The 22,113-nt window shown below is 42.5% G+C and overlaps 1 protein-coding gene across 3 annotated transcripts in view; it reads left to right on the top strand.

Annotated features, from left to right (window-relative positions):
* LCK (LCK proto-oncogene, Src family tyrosine kinase) overlaps nucleotides 1-22,049 on the top strand; it is a 50,701-nt gene extending 28,652 nt beyond the window's left edge. For all 3 annotated transcript variants that reach the window (XM_081961613.1, XM_081961612.1, XM_081961614.1), the window contains exons 7-13: nucleotides 2,866-3,015; nucleotides 3,498-3,650; nucleotides 5,348-5,527; nucleotides 15,519-15,595; nucleotides 16,929-17,082; nucleotides 18,481-18,612; nucleotides 21,061-22,049. In XM_081961613.1, coding sequence (XP_081817739.1) covers nucleotides 2,866-3,015; nucleotides 3,498-3,650; nucleotides 5,348-5,527; nucleotides 15,519-15,595; nucleotides 16,929-17,082; nucleotides 18,481-18,612; nucleotides 21,061-21,263 — 1,049 coding nt within the window. In that variant the 3' untranslated portion in view covers nucleotides 21,264-22,049. The remainder of the gene's footprint in view (nucleotides 1-2,865; nucleotides 3,016-3,497; nucleotides 3,651-5,347; nucleotides 5,528-15,518; nucleotides 15,596-16,928; nucleotides 17,083-18,480; nucleotides 18,613-21,060) is intronic.
* Nucleotides 22,050-22,113: the final 64 nt, after the last annotated feature.

The raw sequence follows: 22,113 nt of genomic DNA, 5'->3' as shown, positions 1-22,113 counted from the left end.
CTATCGTTGAGCAGAGGGAAGCTGCTGGCAGGAGCAACCATGAGAGGGTTATTTAGTTTTCTTGGAAGTACCAGCAACCTACTTTTCTTGCCACAAGAAAGCAACTCAACTGACAGAAAAATATGTGGGCTAGCCAGCTGCTGCCTCCAGGTGCATTGGAGAAGGTGAGCCCCCTTTGCTGTTGCAAATAGGAGATTCATTGGCTACTTTGGTTTACGTTCTGATATGGAAGCTGGCATAAAATCTATGGCATAGAAACAAACAAATAAGCAAAATGGGAAAGAGAGTAACCTTGAGAGCTAGTTTAGTCTTTTTTTTTAAAAAAAGTTTATTTTTAAATTTTTAATCTCTTACATACAATTACAGGTATACCTTCACATAGTTATTGTTCTTATTTGTATTGATCACTTTTACACATTTGTTTTCCCATATAAAAGGTTAAAATATACATTCTGGATTGCTTTGCTTACCTTCCCATACACCTATTTTATGTTATCACCAACCTATTTTTCCTTCTTTTCTCCCTCCCTCCCTTCTCTACTTCCTTCCTTCCACCTCTCCTTTCCCTTTCCATCTTCCCTTGCCTCTCACCTACTCCTCTCTTCCTCTTCCCCTTCCTATCCTCTCTACTTCTCTTTCTATCCCTTCCCTCCTTCCTCTCCTTTCCTCTTCCTTCCTTCCTTCCCTTTCCTTCCCTCTCTTCTCCTCTCCTCCTCTCTTCCTATCCTTTTCTGTTGTGGTGGTTATCTCTTTTAATCTCTCAGCTGATGTATTTTGGCATGGTATTCCCGCAAACCTATTCATACCGTTATACTTATCATTTCCTATTCCCCTTTCTTCACTATCATATCCTAACTATTTTATTCTATGTCTCATTCTTGAATATATACTTGTATATTAATACTTTAGTGCAGTGTTTCTCAAACATGGGCACTTCAAGATAGGTGGACTCCCAGAATTGTGCTGAGCTGGAGAATTCTGGGAGCTGAAATCCACCAATTTTCAAGCTACCATGATTGAGAAACACTGCATTAAAGTAGGTATCACTGTATCTACAGGCTTCCTCCTGCCTCTGTCTGATGGCTGACAAATCCAGACAGAGAATTTTGTTCAGCAAAGTTGCAGCCTCTTGTTTGCTCTTGCACAATCTGACCTAATTCCATACTGTCTGTATCACAATTAACAATAATTGTATGTTTTTAAGCTGTGATCTTTGTCTCCGATTGCTTTTCCCCATCCAGTTTCAGTAGCAACTTTTCAAGATGACCTATTTCATCAAAAGGCAGTTTTTGGGAGCAAAAAAGAGAAAAACTATTACACTGTGCCCTTCTGAATGTTTATTTATTTATTTGTCAACAAGTACAACAAAACAAGTATGAAAAAAATGGCACAAATAAATGGAGATACAGTAAATAAGCAAAACATACCCATAAACATATAAAAAGATGTAGGACAGTAGGACAGGGACGGTAGGCATGCTCATGCGCTTATGCACGCCCCCTTAGGAACCTCTTAAGAAATGTGTAAGATCCACGGGAAACAGCTTAAGGTAAAAGGTACAGGGGTTAGAGGAACTAACCACAGGCTCAGGTAGGATGTTCCACACATTTACTACTCTGTTGCTGAAATCGTTTTTCCTGCAATCAAGATTAGAATGGATTACATTCAGTTTGTATCTGTTGATGGCCCTTGTGTTATTGCAGTTGAAGTAAAAGTAATCATTAACAGGTAGGACGTTATGGCAGATTATCTTGTGCACTAAGCTCAGGTCGGAACGTAGATGGCGTACATGTTCGCTTGTATAGATTGGTGTAGTTCTCTTCAGACAATACACATTAGATTGATTCCCAAGTCCTTTCTTAACTGTCCTCTAAATCTCATATCCTGGCTGCTGCTTTGCAGATATCCGTAAAGTTTTCCCTTCTTTTACGGGGAAGCTGGAGGTGGTGTTGGTGCCACCAGCTTCTCTCTGTCAAAGACTTGAACATGTTGGGGTGAAAAGATACAATAGCAGAGATATCAAATGCTGAGCCTCGAACTAGCAGAACTGTGGGTAGTCGTCAACTTACAACCATTTGTTTAGAGACATTCAACAGCACTGAAAAAGTGACTTATGATTGGTCCTCACACTTATGACCATTGTAGCTTTCCCACAAATATGTGATCAACCTTTGGCCGCTTGGCAACCAGTGTGTGTTTACCACGGTTGTAGCATCTTAGGATTATGTGATGGGCAGCTTCTGACATGCAAAGTCCATGGGGGAAGATATATTTGGTTAACAACTGCACAACTCACGTAAAAAAACCGGCAGTGATTTGCTTAACAACCATGACAAAAAAAGTCATAAAATTGGGGGCAACTCACTTAACAGCCCTCTTGCTTAGCAATGGAAATTTGGGTTGTAATTGTGGTTGTAAATCAATAATTACTTGTAAATGTGTGCCTTGGGCAACTGCTCAAAGAAAGTCAAGAAGGCAGCCACAACAAAAAGAGGAAAGACCTACCCCATTCAATCCCATAAAAGGGATGGGGCTTTGATTGCTTCAGTGTGGCGGCCATTTTGACATTTTTGACTGCTTCCCTGTGTCCACTGACTTATTTCATCAAAAGGCAGAAGCTTTTGTGAGCAAAAATGAAAAAAAATACTATTAAAATGTCTCTCTCTGAACGTTAGCTTCTATAGATGGATGTAGCTCTCTTCCTACAATACACATCTAGTTTGGACTTCAAATTTCACTCCCAAGTCCTTTCTTAACTGTCCCAGCCAAGCAAGGAAGCATTTGGGAGCAAGGAAAGCAATGCCTGCTTGCCTCTCTCTCTCTGAGAAAGGGACAGAAAAGTAACCCCATTCTGTTTCTCCCCAGGCTCCTTCTCCCTCTCCGTGCGAGATTTTGACCAGAACCAAGGAGAAGTGGTGAAGCATTATAAGATACGAAATATGGACAATGGCGGGTTCTACATCTCTCCTCGTATCACTTTTGACAGCTTGCAAAGCCTGGTAGAACATTATACCAGTAAGGCTAAAGAAACTCCTAGAGAATCTCTTTTGGGTGGGGACTGGGCTGCCTGCTCTTCTCCTACAGAAAGACTTTGGGTCTCCCAATGCCAGAGATACTAATGTAGGGGCTGCCAAGTAGCCCGTGGTTTCTGTGGTTTCAGCACCTAATGCACTAAGGTAGTTGCTGTCCTGGAATTTGTACCATCCAGGGCAGTGTTTCTCAACCTCAGCAACTTTAAGATGTGTGGACTTCAGCTCCCAGCTCCCAGCTCCCAGCTGAAGTCCACACTTCTTGAAGTTGTCCTGGTTGAGAAGCACTATTCTAGAAGATGCTTTTTATTTGTAAAAATGGCTCCACCTATGAGGACGCTCTGGGCGGTCTTCTTCCATGCCCCTGCTTGTGAAGCTTCAATGCCAGGTGCAGACATGGTCCAGGGCCATCCCTTTGGCCTCCCTCTGATCTACTTACTCTTCTCCTTTGCCTCATCCTTTTCATAGGTAACACCGATGGGCTCTGCACCCGCCTTACCAGGCCCTGCCAAACTCAGAAGCCACAGAAACCCTGGTGGCAGGATGAGTGGGAAGTGCCCAGGGAGAGCCTGAAGCTGGTGGAGAAACTGGGAGCAGGGCAGTTTGGTGAAGTTTGGATGGGTGAGTGGGCTGTGGATTCATGTATACTCTGTCCAGCCATGACTTTCAATTCAAGAAGCCATACCTTTATTAGAAAAGGCTGCTATTATTATTATTGTTATTGTTATTGTTATTATTATTATTATTATTATTATTATTATTATATTTTTTGGAGTATAACACAAACAAGGTTTTGAAGAGGCAGATTTTAAAAAAAAAGTTTTTACACTCTGCAAACCTCCCAAAAATTGGCCCGTTTTTTGTCAAAAAATGGGCATGGATAGCCTTTAGGAGGCTTTCAGAGTGTTCCTGGGGGCTGGGGGGGGGGGCAAAATTGAGCAAAAAACAGCCCATTTTCCCCTCATTTCTGCCCTCTCCAGCCCCCAGGAGCACTCTGAAAGACTCCTAAAGGCTATGCATGGCCATTTTGGTAAAGGGGGTGGGAGGTTTCGGGAGGCCAAAAAATGTTGCATTCAGTATATAAGACGCACCCAGATTTTCAGCCTCTTTTTTGAGGAAAAAAGGTGCATCTTATACTCCGAAAAATACAGTATTATTATTATTATTATTATTATTATTATTATTATTATTATTATTATTATTATTATTATTATTATTATTATTATTATCCCATCTTTATTTTTTGTATATCCTTCTATGTAATCCTTCTTCCTCCTAATATCCCCATAACAACGACCCTGTAAAGAGGGTTGGATTGAGAGAGAGTCACTGGCCCAAAGTCACCCAGATGGCTTTCATGCCTAAGGCAGGGCTAGAACTCAGTTTCCTAGGGATTGGCCCAAAGTCACTCAGCCAGCTTTCACACCTAAGCAGGACTAGAACTCACTGTCTTCTGTTGATTGGCCCAAAGTTACCCAGCTGTCATTGTCTTAATTGTCTCCTATTTAAAAATTACTGAAGTAATTTTACATAATTTAAATAATTTGTTTGATGAAGTAAGATTTTCAGTATATACCAACTTTGCTGCTGGACTTTCAATTTAGTTCCTATCAAACTTTTTGTGGCAGGAAGTGACTGCTGAAAAACAGCGGCTGTGTTGGTATCACAATGTTAACCAGATCAGTTGCAACCCTGGAGGCTACATTTGCAGAAAATGCTGTGTGTCAGTGTCAGCTAGCTTCTTTATGGTGTGTCTTTATGGTGTGTGCTGTGTGTCAGTGTCAGCTAGCTTCTTTATGGTGTGTCTTTATGGTGTGTGCTGTGTGTCAGTGTCAGCTAGCTTCTTTATGGCTTGTGTGAATCCAACTCCTTTGATTATAGCACGTTACAAGGCATTGTGCAGATTCAGGAAATGAGTTAATTTCATACCCAAGTGAAGTATGTTGTATGAGCACAGCGTTTGGGTTCAGAGAGGCATGAAGGGCTCAAGGCTTGTGTCATCTGAAGAGAGGCATCCTCGTGTTTGCGTGCTGAAAAAGTTAAGATGGCAGTCACAATCCCACAACGGAAGTCCTACTCTGTTTTCACATGGACTATGTGATCCATGAAGAAAAATCCATGGCTTCAGTTGAGTGGTCTTGGTTCCACTCTTCATGGTTTACCTGACCCCCTTCCCCCACAAAGAGGCCTGCGGCTAGATCAAAAGGGTGGAGAGGCTGTTTTGATGACCAGAAGACCCTTCAACTCTTGACTTATGTCCAGCAATGGGGAAGTCAGGCTTATCCCTGGGCCCATATCTTCCCTCTCTCCCTCCGCAGGCTACTATAATGGCCATACAAAAGTTGCCATCAAGCGTTTGAAGGAAGGTGGCATGTCACCTGAAGCCTTCCTGGCTGAAGCCAACCTGATGAAGAAACTGCGCCACGTACGCCTGGTGAGGCTCTACGCAGTGGTAACTCAAAGGCCCATGTTCATCATTACAGAGTATATGGAGAAAGGTGAGCTTCTGCTAATGTTTCCTCCCACTTCACATGGATGCAGTTTGGTTCTGACATGGAAGTGGGGAATTTTGCAGGTTCCTTCTGATTCTAATATTGCTTTCAAATTGTGCTTTCCATATTTTTCTAGGGAAAGTCTCCCCTCCCCTCCCCCCTCCCCCTCTTCTCTTCCCTCCCCCTCCCCTCCCCCTCTCCCCTCCGTCCCCTCCATCATCTCCCCTCCCTTCTCCTCTCCTCTCCCCTCCCTTCTCCTCTCCTCTCCCCTCCCTCCCCTCTTCTCTCCCTCTTCCTTCCACTCTCTCCTCACCCCTTTCCTCTCCCTTCCCCTCTCCCCTCCCCCTTTCCTCTCCCCTCCCCTCTCCCTCCCCTCTCTCCTCTCCTCCCCTCTCCCCTCCCTCCCCCTCCCCACTCCCTCCCCCTCTCTCCTCTCCCCTCCCTTCTCCTCTCCCTCCCCTCTTCTCTCCCTCTCCCTCTCCCTTCCCCTCTCTCATCACCCCTTTCCTCTCCCCTCTCCTCTCTCTCATCCCCCCTCCCCTCTCCCCATCCTCTCCCCCCTCTTCTCTCCCCTCTCTCCTCTCCCCTCCCCTGCCCTCTCCCCTCTACTCTCTCCTCTCTCTCCTCCCCTTCCCCTCTCCCCCTATCCTCTCCCCTCCCCTCCCCTCTCCCTCTCCCTTTCCTCTCTCCTCCCCTCTCCCTCCACTCTCCCTCCCGTCACATGCACAAAATAGCTTTCAGTCAACTGTGCATGTGCAGTAATGTGTGGCACATGTGTGTGGGAGCGAAGTGAGCAGCCCGCGTGCAAAACACCCTCTTAGCAAACTGGTAGTAAAACGGTTTGGAGGAACCCACCGTTGTTCCTAGGGATCACTTGACTGTGTAGCAATGGTAAAGCAGTGATGACTTTGGGCGACTTGAGGGACCGCAGCTAACACAGAGCAATCAAGAGTGATGTTACGTTTCCTCAGCTGTGGGTTGGGGACCAGATGAAGGCATCCTGGGGACTTGGCCCAAAAAAAGCGGCCGGGGGAGGGGGGGATGTTGCTAGTCATGAACATCTAAACTCTAATTAGATGCAAGTGGAGAAGGTTCTAGAATTCCCATTCTGCCCCCATTTTTGATAACATAAAAATAATCTGCTCCATGATGAAACATGGAAATTCTATGGAACTGTTTCTTAGGCATTTTACAAAGATTCATTCAAATCTAGCATCTGCTTAATTATATTGGATAAAATGGCAGTATTGTTACTCTCAGTTTCAGGAAACTCCTGTCTCTTCTCCAAAGATCACCCAAATTGGGTGACCCTATCAAAATTTGGTCCAGTTTGATGGTAGAAGAATTGCAATCTTGACTGATCTTGGAAAACTAATCAGGATTGGCCTAATTAGGAGTTGGCTGGGAGACAGCTAGGAAATCCTAGGACTGTAAGCTAGATGGGAAGTTGAAATATAGCCATAGAAGATAAGACAATGGGAAACTATTTCTGTAACATTTCCAAGAAAAAGACATGGATATTTCCATGAAATTCTCAGTAACTGGGCTTGACATGACCTTAAACAAAACTGGTGAGCATTCCAAGGGATCATTGCCAAATATTTGTCTTCTCCCAGATAAACAGAACAGAACACTGCAGGTAAGTTTTTTTTATACTGTCACCTATTAGTATAGGTAATTCTCGACAATTGAGCCAACAATTTAAATTGCTAAGCAAGATAGTTTAGAGTGATTTTTGCCTGGTTTTAGGACCTTTCTTGCCACAGTTGTTAAGTGAATTGCTGCAGTTTTTAAGAGAATTATGCGGTTATGAAATAATCTGATGTCCTCACTGACTTTGCTTATACGTATAATGCTTAAATTGAAGAAAGTAGGGAAAAGCACTAGGCCACTCAGGTATGAACTAAATGATATCCCTGATGAATACACAGTAGAGGCAGGGGTGGGTTGCTACCGGCATTACTGTCAGTTCGGTGCATGTGCAATTCTATTGTCTATTGTAATTTTGAATTGGTCACTAAATGAACTCTTGTAAATCAAGGACTACCTGTAGTCTATTATTCCCTCTGTTCTTTCACAGCCAACCAAGTTATTCTGCACAGTTCCCTTTGCTCTAGATAGTCAGGCATGGAAGAGACCTTGCAGGATTTGGCACGAGGCAATGGAGAAAAGGAAGGAAATGAAAGGGTCTTGCAATTTAGCTATCTACAAAAGGAGCAAAGCCTGCCAGGATACAAAAATAGCTGGGGGATCTGGGAGGGGTTTCCTGCCAACTATTCTCTCCATCTTCAGAAGGCTGCAGCAAGGCTAGGCTCTCTCCAGCCCCGAATTAGCCATCAGGCAGAATAACAGCATGCTTAAGGGAAGGGGGGGCATCCCAGAGTACCACCCCTCTAGCTGTCCTGCTGTTAACTCTCTCCTGGCCACAGTTAGCATTCAGCATCCATGGAGTCTTAATGTCTTTGTCAGTTAAGCCATGAAATAGCCAAAGGACACCACTGCTTAAGGTATCAGTTGGCCTTCATCCAAATCTGGACTCTTCTCACTATGAATTAAACTAGTGGGGGGCTCTTGTATTTGAACTTTATAGTCCACAATGGTAGCCCCTTCCCTGTTGCACCCCAAAGCCAAAGGGTCAGAGGTTCTGCATGTTTGACACCGAACCTGCAACCCAGAGATGGATATACAGAACGGTAGGCAGAATCCACACCCTCTATGTACAGGCAGCACTGAAAGGACAAATCTTTTCCAAAATCCTCTGGGCATGAGGCAGATGATGAAGGGGGCAGCAAAACCCATATTATCTTCCCTGTTAAGCCTAAAATGCACACATCCAAACTGCAGGAGGACAGGTGCGTGAACAGATTCTTTGGCTACCAATAGACTTGTGGGTGTGTGCTCTGGTTGTTACTGGGTTAGAATAGAATAACAGAGTTGGAAGGGACCTTGAAGGTCTTCTAGTCCAAGTCCCTGCTTAGGCAGGAAACCTTGCACCACTTCAGACAAATGGATATCCAACATCTTCTTAAAAATGTCCAGTGTTGGAGCATTCACAAATTCTGGAAGCAAGTTGTTCCACTGATTAATTGTTCTCACTGTCAGGAAATTTCTCCTTAATTCTAGATTGCTTCTCACCTTGCTTCTTGTCCTACCCTCAGGTGCTTTGGAGAATAGTTTGACTACCTCTTCTTTGTGGCAGCCCCTGAGATATTGGAACACTGCTATCATGTCTCCCCTAGTCCTTCTGTTCTTCATATGTTTTAGTCTCCAGTCCCCTAATCATCTTAGTTGCTCTTCTCTGCACTCTTTCTAGAGTCTCCTAGATCTTTTCTACATCATGGCGACCAAAACTGGATGCAAATATTCCAAGTGTGGCCTTATAAAGTGGTATTAACACTTCACGTGATCTTGATTCTATCCCTCTGTTGATGCAGCCTAGAAGTGTGTTGGCTCCTTTGGCAGCTGCTGCACACGGCTGGCTCATATTTCAATGGTTGTCCACTAGGACTCCAAGATCCCTCTCACAGTTACTACTATTGAGCAAGGTACCACCTATACTGTACCTGTGCATTTTGTTTTTCTTGCCTAAATGTAGAACCTTACTGTAAAACCTTAGTTCTACAGGTTAGTATATTTCAGTTCAACTTTCTGTTCCTGAAAGTGCATTGGGCCAAACCTTCATCATTGCGTAGCATAGTTTTTCTTTTCTTAAATAATTTTTCTTTCCATGGGAGAAACAGTTCGCCAGCTTGGCACTTGCACTTTCTGTGGTCAGTTTCACCACCTGCCTGTTTTATCCCATTTAGTCAATTCCATCCCTCCCTCCCAATCATTCCCCCAAGCTCATAGAAAGCTCCCACATTTGATTTGCCAGTGGGATCCTTGCCCTATGTAGGTAGTCCTTATTTAGCGACTTTTCACAGTTATGATGGTGATGAAAAAGTTACTTTACAACAATTTACAACCTTCACAAGCCTGTAAAGCAAAGGACAGCTGAAATCAGATCATAAGCACAGTTAAAGTTTCACTTAGTGACCATTTTGCTTAACCACTAAGTTGCTGGTTCAAATTATGGTTGCTAAACAAGGACTATCTGAAGCCTAGAGTGCAAAAGTGATAGCAACTAGTGTCCAACAAATCTGTTGTGAAAAAGAGTGTGAAAAAAATCTGCAGAGGGGAGGGGGGTCAAGAAAGTCACGATGGCAGCCACAGTTTTATGATAGAAGCTCCAAATCTGTATGTGAGTTGCACAAACGTTTAAAAAGGGACAAGGTTTTCACTGTGCAGCTGCAGAATTTCCTTTGACTTTTTAAATCATATCTGCACATGCCAACAAATGATATTAGTAACTGTTGCAGCATATGCTATGAGTAAATCAGCTTTTACAGTGATAGAATAAAATGCCCATATCTTAAAACTGGCCATCTGGGAGGCCCACAGACATAACCAAACATTGGGACTAACATAAGAGGGCTGGATATTCTGACTCTCAGCAGCCATGCGCAGCAAATGAGCCGCCATGAATAACTGTACTCTGCCTGCTATTTGACCCTACAGTGTTCAACCTTGTGGAATTTGGAATTCTTGTTGATGCTGATAAGCTAGATGATATACTAGCTGATTTCCATCTCTCGGTTTGGGCCGCCAGGGTTTTAAATACATCAGTGAGAACGATTTCACACTCCGCTCAGCTCAAGAGCAAGCAATTGGATGGGGGTGGGTGGCAAAATATTTTGGCTCTTGTCTGTCCAAGGGATCATTTGCTTTTGTGCTGCTGCTGCTGCTGCACTTTCTTTCTGGAGTTTGAAAAGAAAACCAGAGATTTTCATTCTGGTTTACGGCATCTGGAACATGGTCGCATTTTTTTCCTGTGAGATATTGTTGTCCCCGCAGAAGAAATTGGCTTTGACTCATGACTGAGAAGGCTGGAGGAGGGGAAACACATCCAAATAAAAGGGGTATTTTGGTCTTTTCCTAGGATGGCAGAATACATAAAAAGAAATAAAAGAAGGATGTTTACCCCCAAAATGTGGCTTCTAAATCTGAGATGCAAATTTCTACATGGTCATTAGATAGCTGCAGAGGGATACTTTATGGCTCACTCTATTGGCCATCCTGAATTTTGCAACTTAGTTCTAGTTCAGCTACAGTTTGATTATCTCTGAGAGGAATTTTGTAGAAATAACGGAGCTATACCTTCTCTAGACCTTACCTGCCACTTGCAGAGAAATAATGCTTCAAGGATATGTTTTTTTTTAAAAAAATATAACCTTATAAGCCATCTTTCCCCAGTAGATTTCCACCAGATGTGTTGGCTTGGCATTATGGGAACTGTTGTTATTACATTTGGGGAACATTTTATAGAGATAATTTGGCATATGGCATAATTCATCTCTATTATGAAAAAAATAATAATGGGTGATACACAAAATCATTTCACTGTAGCAAAATGAAGAAATGACCTTCTACCCCAATTCTGGAATAGATCTCCCCACTCTATTGGGAAGAACAATAGCAAATGCACTTAGACTTGTATACCACTTCAGAGTGCTTTATAGGTCTCTCTAAGCAGTTTATAGAGTCAGCATATTTGCCCTCAACAATCGAGTCCCTTTTTGGGAGAGGGGGCGGTTTAAAAATCTAATAAATAAATAAATAAATAAATAAATCTGGGTCCTGAGACATGGCTTGAAACTATAAGCTATTTTCAAGCTATGTCTCTTGGAACAGAAGTACCTATATCAAATTCAGCAATGTAATTTATAAAAGCAGAATCTTGGAATGTAGCACTCCATCCTGCAATATTCCATTATTATTATTATTATTATTATTATTATTATTATTATTATTATTATTAGCGTTTATATACCGCCCCCTCTCCCGAAAGGGACTCGGGGCGGTGTACAGTCCGTACCAAAATACAACAGATTAAAACGTAGAAATAACTATATAAATACATGTATAAGAGGAGGGTAAAATATGCCAAACTGTACAGCTAATAAATAAATCAATACAAAAGTTTAAAATATCAAGTTAAATTTAAAACAATATCCCTCTAAAAACCAGTAAGAATGTGTATGCCAGGAGGTAGACGTTAAAATTATGCCAAACCAGCCAGTCGGAACAGGTGTGTCTTCAGTTTCTGTCGGAAGGAGCGGAGGTCAGTAGTGGTTCTAATATCGGGGGGGAGGTCATTCCAGAGGGTGTCGCCCGTTGGCATTGCCGCATGGACGGCACCAGGAGAAGGCCCTCCCTGTGAGAGCGGATTGGCCGCAGGGATGTATGTGGGAGGATGCGATCCCGCAGGTAACTAGGCCCTATGCCATGGAGCGCTTTAAAGATGGTGATCAGAACCTTGAAAGATTGAGAGAATGATTAGGGGTTTAAGGGTATCCAAATGTCGATCTGAGTTCCCAGCAGTAGCCCTTCTGAAGAACATTGGGAGTATCGGTCGTGTTGTGCTGTTGGTTGCTAAGGTCAACTACTGAAGAGGCAAGTAAATGCTGAGAATCGGAGACGGGAACATCAGTGTCAAAGAAGATAGCTCCAGAGATGGCCTGGGACCTGACACCAGGCGTTTGGCTCAGCCAAGTGCTGGAATGAAGGTTCATCACTTTTACCAATTTGATCTTCAGCATCCCCATCTATCCCCCATAAGGAATTTGCAATCAATTTTGGGGGGAATGCAATTGAGGAACCATACTGTAGGTAAATGTTGGAAGCACATCTAAATTCAACGAAAGCATAGAGTGAACTTTTCTTTTGGGGAGTGGGTCTTTGTACTGTAGGAAGTTAAAACCCAGCCCTCTCCTAGAAGAATGAAATATTCTGAGAAATATTGAAAAGGCTGAATATTATATTCCCCTGGATAAGAAATGGAGAAACATGTTTTTAGGTAGGAAACAGGCTCACTCTTAATAGCCCACACTTTTGTCAATGGGCTATTAAAAGGCCTCAGTCAGTCTCTTCTACATAACAAAGACCTCCCCCTTCAGCCCCAGGGTGATGGGATTAAGGCATGATAGTATTAGCCCTTTACCCATCTCACCACAGGGCACTTGGGAAGAAGCAATGCTCAACCAAACCTGGACTCACAGTCTACAGAGTTGCCCCTGCATGGCCCCATGGGAGTCTGACAACCAATCAGAATACAAGCTCAAGATCAAAGTCCAGAGAGGGCATAAAACCAGGGACTTTCAGCATCTCTGCCCCTTTTTCTTCTTCACCCAACATCTGGAAGCATGCGATCCCCTTTTTCTGTTCAGGAGCTCAAGCCATGTGATCCTGTCCACCATTAAACCATCTTTCCAAGCAGCCTCCATGTTTCCAGTGTCTTTTCCCCCACTTGGAACTGAACCCAGAAGGACATTTCTTCCAGCAGTACTTAGAATTCTCTAATTGTTGCAGCAATTTTAAGAGAGCAAGAAATCTAAGGAGAATTTCTTCCACATAGAACAGCATGGCTGAAAGAGTCTGGAACACTCACATCAAAGAAAAGAAGAAAGGAGGGAAGGAAGGGGGGGGTGTCAACCTTGGGAATTCTGGGAATTGAAGTCCAGAAGTCTTAAAATTGCCAGGCTTGGATGCCCCTTGTCTAGAATACAGAAAAGCCCTTCAAATTTATGTTCCAAATGTGAATAATGCAAGGGAACATTTTATCATCTTTGGTGGAGATGTAAAAAAGTTAGAACATTTTAGATAAAGCTATATATACCAATTCCAAGGATTTTAAAGGTTAATATACAACTGAAGTTGGAGAGTTTTCTTTTAGGATTGATGGATATGATATGTACAAAAGGAAAAGATTTGACACAACCCACAATGGAGGAACGGTTGGTGAAGATGATGAAGCTTGCAAAGTTGGCTAAATTGACTTCCTTGATTAGAGGAAAAACATCTACATTTATGGCTGACAAGAAATTCCTTATAGACTTTTTGTGGGAAACAAAAAAAAAACCCTTACAAGTTATGATTTTGATTATTAGAAAAAAAGATAAAAGAAATATACTAATTTTGACATAACTAAGGACATAACTAAGGCAGAATATCAGCAAACAGGCCCGAGCATGTAAAGATGAAGTGAGGAAAGCTAAGGCTCACAATGAAGAAAGGCTTGCCACAAAAGTAAAAATTAACAAAAAAAGCTTCTTCCAACATGTTAAAAACAAGAAAAAAGTTAAGGAAACAATTGGTCCATTGCTAGGAGAAAGTGGCAAGAAGTTGACAAGCAACAGGGAGAAAGCAGAACTATTTAACTCATGTTTTGCATCTGTCTTTACACAAAGGGATAAAACAGTCCAACCTATTAAAAGCAGCACCACAAAAATCAGATTAGGAACACAAATTGAAATAGGGAAGAAAATAGTAAGTGAGCACCTGTCTACCCTAGACGAGTTCAAATCACCAGGACCGGATGGATTACACCCCAGGGTTCTGAAGGAACTAGCAGACGAGATCTCAGAACCACTGAATTATATCTTTCAGAGATCCTGGAACACCGGGGAACTACCAGAGGACTGGAAAAGAGCTGATGTGGTTTCCATCTTCAAAAAAAGGAAAAAAATTAGATCCAGGAAACTACAGACCTATCAGCCTGACCTCAATACCAGGAAAGATTCTGGAAAAAATAATCAAGCAACGAATTTGCAAACACCTAGAAGCAAACAAAGTAATAGCCAAAAGCCAACATGGATTTGTAAAAAACAGATCATGCCAGACTAATCTTATTGCATTCTTTGATAATGTGACAAAATTAGTGGACCAGAGGAATGCCGTCAATATAGTTTACTTGGACTTCAGTAAGGCTTTTGATAAGGTAGACCATAACCTACTACTAGATAAAGTAGAAGAATGTGGGTTAGACAGCATCACCACCAGATGGATTCGTAACTGGCTGACCAACCGCACTCAACGTGTAATCCTCAATGGAACTGCATCTACATGGAGGGAAGTATGCAGTGGAGTACCCCAAGGCTCTGTTTTAGGCCCAGTACTCTTCAACATTTTCATCAATGATTTGGATGAGGGAATAAATGGGGAACTCATCAAATTTGCAGATGACACCAAGCTGGCAGGAATAGCCAACACTCCAGAAGATAGGCTTAAGTTACAGAAGGATCTTGACAAACTTGAACATTGGGCACTATCTAATAAAATGAAATTCAATGGTGAAAAGACTAAGGTTCTACATTTAGGCAACAAAAATGGAATGCACAGGTACAGTATAGATGATACCTCGCTCAGTAGTAGTAACTGTGAAAGGGATCTTGGAGTCCTTGTGGACAAGCATTTGAATATGAGCCAGCAGTGTGCAGCAGCTGCCAAAAAAGCCAACACAGTCCTAGGCTGCATCAACAGAGGGATAGAATCAAGATCACGTGAAGTGTTAATACCACTTTATAATGCCTTGGTAAGGCCACACTTGGAATACTGCATTCAGTTCTGGCCGCCACGATGTAAAAAAGATGTGGAGACTCTAGAAAGAGTGCAGAGAAGAGCAACAAAGATGATTAGGGGACTGGAGACTAAAACATATGAAGAACGGTTGCAGGAACTGGGTATGTTTAGCTTAAGAGAAAGAAGGACTAGGGGAGACAGTGTTCCAATATCTCAGGGGTTGCCACAAAGAAGAGGGAGTCAAACTATTCTCCAAAGCACCTGAGGGTAGAACAAGAAGCAATGGGTGGAAACTAATCAAGGAGAGAAGCAACTTAGAACTGAGGAGAAATTTCCTGACAGTTAGAACAATTAATCAGTGGAACAGCTTGCCTCCAGAAGTTGTGAATGCCCCAACACCGGAAGTCTTTAAGAAAATGTTGGATAGCTATTTGTCTGAAACTGTATAGGGTTTCCTGCCTAGGCAGGGGGTTGGACTAGAAGACCTCCAAGGTCCCTTCCAACTCTACTGTTGTATTGTATTGTATTGTATTTCTGTACTTATAACTGTGAAGAGGCGCTGAGCATATTCTGACTGATTTTTTCCCCTTCTTTCTTCTAGGCAATCTGGTAGATTTTCTCAAAACTGCGGAAGGCACTAAATTAACAATTTATAAACTGCTAGACATGTCAGCACAGGTATGAACAAAATAATATAATGGGGTGAGAAGCAGACGGAATGACTGAGGAAGAGCAAACAGTAGAAATCTTTTATTGGGGGGGGGGTGTTAATGGGTAAAAAAACCTTATTTTTAGGGATGAAAAGAAATGGAAGAAACACTGAACCTGGGAATTTAGTTGGCTGTAGCTTGAATATCTCCAGAACAACAGTTTCATAAGATCCTTAAAAAAGAGATCTAAAGTAGAAAAAAGGAGAAATGTTTTGATAGTGAGAACAAATAATAAATAGAACAGCTTGCTTCCAGAACCTGGGATGCTCAATCACTGGAGGTTTCTAAGAAGAGTTTGGACAGCCATTTGACTGGGATGGTATGATGCCCCTGCCTTGAGAGGGAGATTGGACTAGAAGACCTCTGAAGAGCATCTAGCCTTATGATTCTGTGTTCTATGGCAGGGGTCCCCAAACTTGGCAACTTTAAGACTTGTGGACTTCAACTCCCAGAATTCTCCAGCCAGCTAGCAGGCTGTCTATCTTGGCTCAGGAGCTTCCATTCTGAGGATACTTAGAAAGTGATTTCTGCTTTAATTAATCTAGTCTAGTCTTCATTGTCACTGTACAAAATAAATACAACGAAATTGGTTTTAGCCTCACTGGTGCAATCACATGACAACAAATAAAAACAACATACATAGTATAAGGAATAATCCCAATGCAAGTAATTAGGGAAAAAGAAAAAGAAAGAAAAAGAAAAACTAGTCAAACATTTAAACGTGTGTGTGTGGAGTGATTGTGGTTGTGTTTAAGAGTCTGACCGTCCAAGGATAGAAACTATTTTTAAACCTATTTGTTTGGCTGCTTCGATCTCTTCTGCCCGATGGTAGAAGTGCGAAGAGACACTGACCAGGGTGCGAATCCTCTCTGAGTATCTTCCTTACTCCTCTAAAGCATCTGGTGATGTCATCCAGTGGTGTTAGAGGGCAACCAATGGTTACTTGTGCCGAATTTATCACACTCTCTAGTGCCTTCCTGTCCATAGCAGTTAAACCAGCGTACCATACTGTCATGCAGTATGTGAGGACATTTTCTATCGTTTTCTTCTTCATAACCCTATGAAAAGAGCAGAATAGGACATTCACTGATTTGGGGCAGCCATTTGGAAGCAAGGGAGGAGGATCCAGAGGGCTGTAAATAAATAAATAAGGGTTTTTTCAGTCTGATTTATAGCAGGCTGGTTGTGAGGATACAATGGAAAGGAAGGGAGTTACACTTGACCTGCTTGCTTGGGAGGAAAGCTGGGGTGGAAATGCAGCACAAAAGTATGTGATGTATATCTCCTCTTTGTCCACCAAGATAGCAGAAGGAATGGCCTTCCTGGAGAAGAAAAACTACATCCACCGTGACCTGCGGGCTGCCAATATCCTGGTGTCCGAAAGCCTCTGCTGCAAGGTTGCAGATTTTGGGTTGGCTCGCCTTATGAAGGATGACGAATACACTGCTCAAGAGGGTGGGTCTCTTTTGCCTCTTTGGCCTTGCCAAGCAAGCAAAGCTTCTTCCTTCTTTTGGGGAGTGGGGGGTAGAGGACTGCAGAGGGGGTGTCAAAGGATTCAAATTCGTAGCTTCAAACACCCAATCCATTTTTACCTGTGGGGTGCATTGCATGTCAGAAGGAGGAGGGCTTTAATGGTGCAGTTTTGGTGATGGTGCACACTTTCTCAATCTTTTGTTAACTCCCTTAGAAACCCTCCTGCTAAGACTTCATTCTTCTGAACGGGCAGATGAGGGTCCACAAGTTATTCTGAAGGTGGAATTGGGCTGAAGTTGGGAGGGAAGGAGTTAGGACAGATGACCTTATGCACAGGTACTAGGCACACTGATTCCAAAAGGGTTTCTCAGCCTTAGCCACTGTAAATTGGGTGGACCTCAACTCCCAAAATTCTGGAGTTAAAGTCCACACAGCTTAAAGAGGCCAAGGATGAGAAACACTGGACCACAGTTGATCCTTAGGATGCAGGTGTGTGATGCTTGCCCAAGCTTGGCCAAAGGGTCAGAATCCTTTCTCTTGATAGGAAAACTGCCGCACTGTTTTAGAGCTGCAGCTGGCTGGCTTTGAGTTAGTGCCCCAGCCTGTTTCCTGAGAAAGTTGTAGCCCACTGGCTTTGCCTTGTGCATCAGCCAGGAAAGGTAGCAAGAGAAAGCTCCCTGCAACCCCGAGACAATGAGATCTGTGATTCCAAGTGCAGCTCTTTAAAGAGATCCCTGTGAGCAAATTAAGTCTTGACCTCAGCAACCTTTAAGAGGTGCAGACTTCACTTCTTAGAATTTTAAAAGTATTTTGAAGACTGCAGTGATTCCGTGGGGTTCTGGGGCATGTTATTTATTTAATTTGTATCCCGCCTTTATTATTTTTACAAATAATTCAAAGCAGTGCACATATCCATTATACTTTCCGTCTCCTATTTTCCCCACAAGAACCCTATTGGTTGAGGTGGGTGGGCTGAGAGAGAGTAGACCTGGCCCAAAGTCAGATATATTAAGGATGACTGAAGGTCCAGGAATGGGGAAATTCTCTCCAGTGTGTTGATCATCAACAAAACTCCGATTTTATAGATGAGGAACATTTTTGATGATGTGCACATCAAGGACGCATGGCATAAAATGCTGGCATTCCACAGTGTGCAGCTCCTTCTTGTGGCCGATGCAATGAAATTTACCAGTTTTCCTCCTGGGGAAAAGTAGTATTTCTTTTCCAGCCTTCCAACTCTCCTGATTGGCTGGAACTCAGTTTCTGAATTCGCAAGCCATAGAGCTAAGGGAATTCTGGGAATTGAAGTCAAGAGGGAAACTGGTGAGTCTATTCTGCACCAAGCCATCATTCTTACTCTCTTAAGATTTCTTCCTTCAGGAGCAAAGTTCCCAATTAAATGGACAGCCCCAGAGGCCATCAATTATGGAACATTCACCATTAAATCAGATGTCTGGTCATTTGGGATTCTAATGACTGAAATCATCACTTATGGTCGGATCCCTTACCCAGGTCAGTAAGTAGTGATCTATTTCCATTTGTGATCTATACAAAATACGTTTGCCTTTGTCTAAGGCAGAGTTTCCCAAACTTGGGCAGCCTTAAGATTTGGGGATTTCTTAATCAAGTTTCCATCTTTAGTGATTTCTTCAGCTTTCCAGTTTTGTGCAAATACAATTCTAGCCACAGTTATTACATGAATATACATTTTCTTTACTATATTTCCCTGGTAAGATACCCAACAAAAACAATACAATACAATACAATAGTAGAGTTGGAAGGGACCGTGGAGGTCTTCTAGTCCAACCCCCTGCCTAGGCAGGAAACCCTATACCATTTCAGACAAATAGCTATCCAACATCTTCTTAAAGACTTCCAGTGTTGGGGCATTCACAACTTCTGGAGGCAAGCTGTTCCACTGATTAATTGTTCTCACTGTCAGGAAATTTCTCCTCAGTTCTAAGTTGCTTCTCTCCTTGATTAGTTTCCACCCATTGCTTCTTGTTCTACCCTCAGGTGCTTTGGAGAATAGTTTGACTCCCTCTTCTTTGTGGCAACCCCTGAGATATTGGAACACTGCTATCATGTCTCCCCTAGTCCTTCTTTCTCTTAAGCTAAACATACCCAGTTCCTGCAACTGTTCTTCATATGTTTTAGTCTCCAGTCCCCTAATCATCTTTGTTGCTCTTCTCTGCACTCTTTCTAGAGTCTCCACATCTTTTTTACATCGTGGCGGCCAGAACTGAATGCAGTATTCCAAGTGTGGCCTTACCAAGGCATTATAAAGTGGTATTAACACTTCACGTGATCTTGATTCTATCCCTCTGTTGATGCAGCCTAGAACTGTGTTGGCTTTTTTGGCAGCTGCTGCACACTGCTGGCTCATATTTAAATGGTTGTCCACAAGGACTCCAAGATCCCTTTCACAGTTACTACTACTGAGCAAGGTATCATCTATACTGTACCTGTGCATTCTGTTTTTGCTGCCTAAATGTAGAACCTTACTTTTTTCACCATTGAATTTCATTTTATTAGATAGTGCGGTTGGTCAGCCAGTTACCAATCCATCTGGTGGTGATGCTGTCTAACCCACATTCTTCTACTTTATCTAGTAGTAGGTTATGGTCTACCTTATCAAAAGCCTTACTGAAGTCCAAGTAAACTATATTGACGGCATTCCTCTGGTCCACTAATTTTGTCACATTATCAAAGAATGCAATAAGATTAGTCTGGCATGATCTGTTTTTTACAAATCCATGTTGGCTTTTGGCTATTACTTTGTTTGCTTCTAGGTGTTTGCAAATTCGTTGCTTGATTATTTTTTCCAGAATCTTTCCTGGTATTGAGGTCAGGCTGATAGGTCTGTAGTTTCCTGGATCTAATTTTTTTCCCTTTTTTGAAGATGGGAACCACATCAGCTCTTTTCCAGTCCTCTGGTAGTTCCCCGGTGTTCCAGGATCTCTGAAAGATATAATTCAGTGGTTCTGAGATCTCGTCTGCTAGTTCCTTCAGAACCCTGGGGTGTAATCCATCCGGTCCTGGTGATTTGAACTCGTCTAGGGTAGACAGGTGCTCACTTACCATTTTCTTCCCTATTTCAATTTGTGTTCCTAATCTGATTTTTGTGGTGCTGCTTTTGATAGGTTGGACTGTTTTATCCCTTTGTGTAAAAACAGATGCAAAACATGAGTTAGATAGTTCTGCTTTCTCCCTGTTGCTTGTCAACTTCTTGCCACTTTCTCCTAGCAATGGACCAATTGTTTCCTTAACTTTTTTCTTGTTTTTAACATATTGGAAGAAGCTTTTTTGTTAATTTTTAACAAACAATACAGGTTTTAAGTCAATATGTTGCTGCATCACCTTCTCCAATCACAGAAAATATTAGAATGTACAGAAATGAGTAGATTAACACTAGAAATTAAAGGAAAGGAAGAATATGATTATTATAATATATGGGGGTTATTTTATCATTGGTTAGAAAATGAATATGGATAAAAAGTATAAAATTAAATAAGTTAGGAAGAGAAATGTTATAACAGAAGATATGTTAAGTTGTAATGTTAAAATAAGAATAGATGTATATAAAGAATTTGATGGTAAGCTATAAGTATTATGACACAAAAAAATTGTGCTCAAGACGACACACCGATTAATGAATGATGAAATGTTTGTTTTAAAGGGAAAAACATAAAAAAAACTTTTACACCAAAAAAAATTGGGGAATTTCAACTCCCAGAATTCTCTAGCCAGCCATGGTTGCTGGGCAATTCTGCAAGTTGAAGTCCACGGTTCTTAGTTGCTGAGTTGAGAAACTCTGCTGTAAGGTAGGGATTCTGGGGAAAGCACCACCCCACCTTTTTGGGGGATGCTTTATGATGCATTGGCTTTGTGGGGGTTAGGGTTAGGGCCTCACTTGGACCCCATCCCCATTCTCATTTGCTGCCTCTCTTGTGACTCCAGGAATGAGCAATCCAGAAGTCATCCAAAATCTGGAACGAGGCTATCGGATGCCGCAACCGGACAACTGCCCAGAAGAGCTGTACAAATTGATGTTGCAGTGTTGGAGGGAAAACCCAGAGCAACGCCCCACTTTTGAGTTCCTGAAAGGGGTCCTGGAGGATTTCTTCACTGCCACGGAAGTACAATACGAGCAGCAGGTGTGAAGATGCTTCAAGCCAAGATCCATGGGACACTCTTCTCACAACCAGCAGAAAAGACACTGTTGAAAACTTCGCCTTGCATCCAAGATGGTGGGGAGGGTGTGTGGGTACGGCAGAGAAGAAGGGCTTTATTGGGAGCCCAATAACTTCCTGAGAAGTTCATGGCTCATCTCTGGAAAACTCCCCCCCCCCTTTTTCAAAAGGAAAAGAAAACCAACATTCAAAGGTACCCGAAGGAACTGAGACGGCTCAGCTGGCGGGAAGCAAGCCTTTCTTTCTAAATTATTACTTTTTGCTTCAGCTGCTCTGTAGGAGGCACATGCACCTGGTATAAGTGGCAGTCCTTGACTTATGACCATGCCGAACCTGGCAATGGCGGTTCTAAGTTGTGAGAGTCATAAAGCAAATCACTCCTGTGACCGGACCTGTTTTTATGGCCATTTTGCAGCAGTCATAAAGCAAAAACGTTATGTGGTCATTAAGCAAGTCTATTTTTGCTAGTTTTTTTCCCCAGAAATTTAAAATGAATGCTGGTTTTCAGCAAAAACCATTGTAAATGGCAACCATGTGATTGTGGGGAAGACGCAACCTCAGAACTTCAAATCTACCAGTAGGTCTTAAGTAGTTTTTCAGGGGCAGGTTGTAATTTTGAGCAGTCGCTAAGTGACTGGTTGTAAGTCGAGGACTACCTGTACAAATAAAGAACCACTGTCTAGAAAGCTGTTTCTTAAGGCAAAGGTCCTCTGCCCCTCAAAGGTATTGGATTTCCTGGGATTGCTGTGCAACCAGGCCTGGCCATCCCAATGGTGGTCGAAGCTCCACCTTTTTTTATGTCTGTGGTGACCCTCATGAA

This window comes from Natrix helvetica (genome assembly GCF_964273705.1).
Source record: "Natrix helvetica genome assembly, chromosome: 9".
Classification (NCBI taxonomy): domain Eukaryota; kingdom Metazoa; phylum Chordata; class Lepidosauria; order Squamata; family Natricidae; genus Natrix; species Natrix helvetica.
Note: the sequence above shows the minus strand (reverse complement) of the source record. Positions and strands in the feature narration are given on the sequence as shown.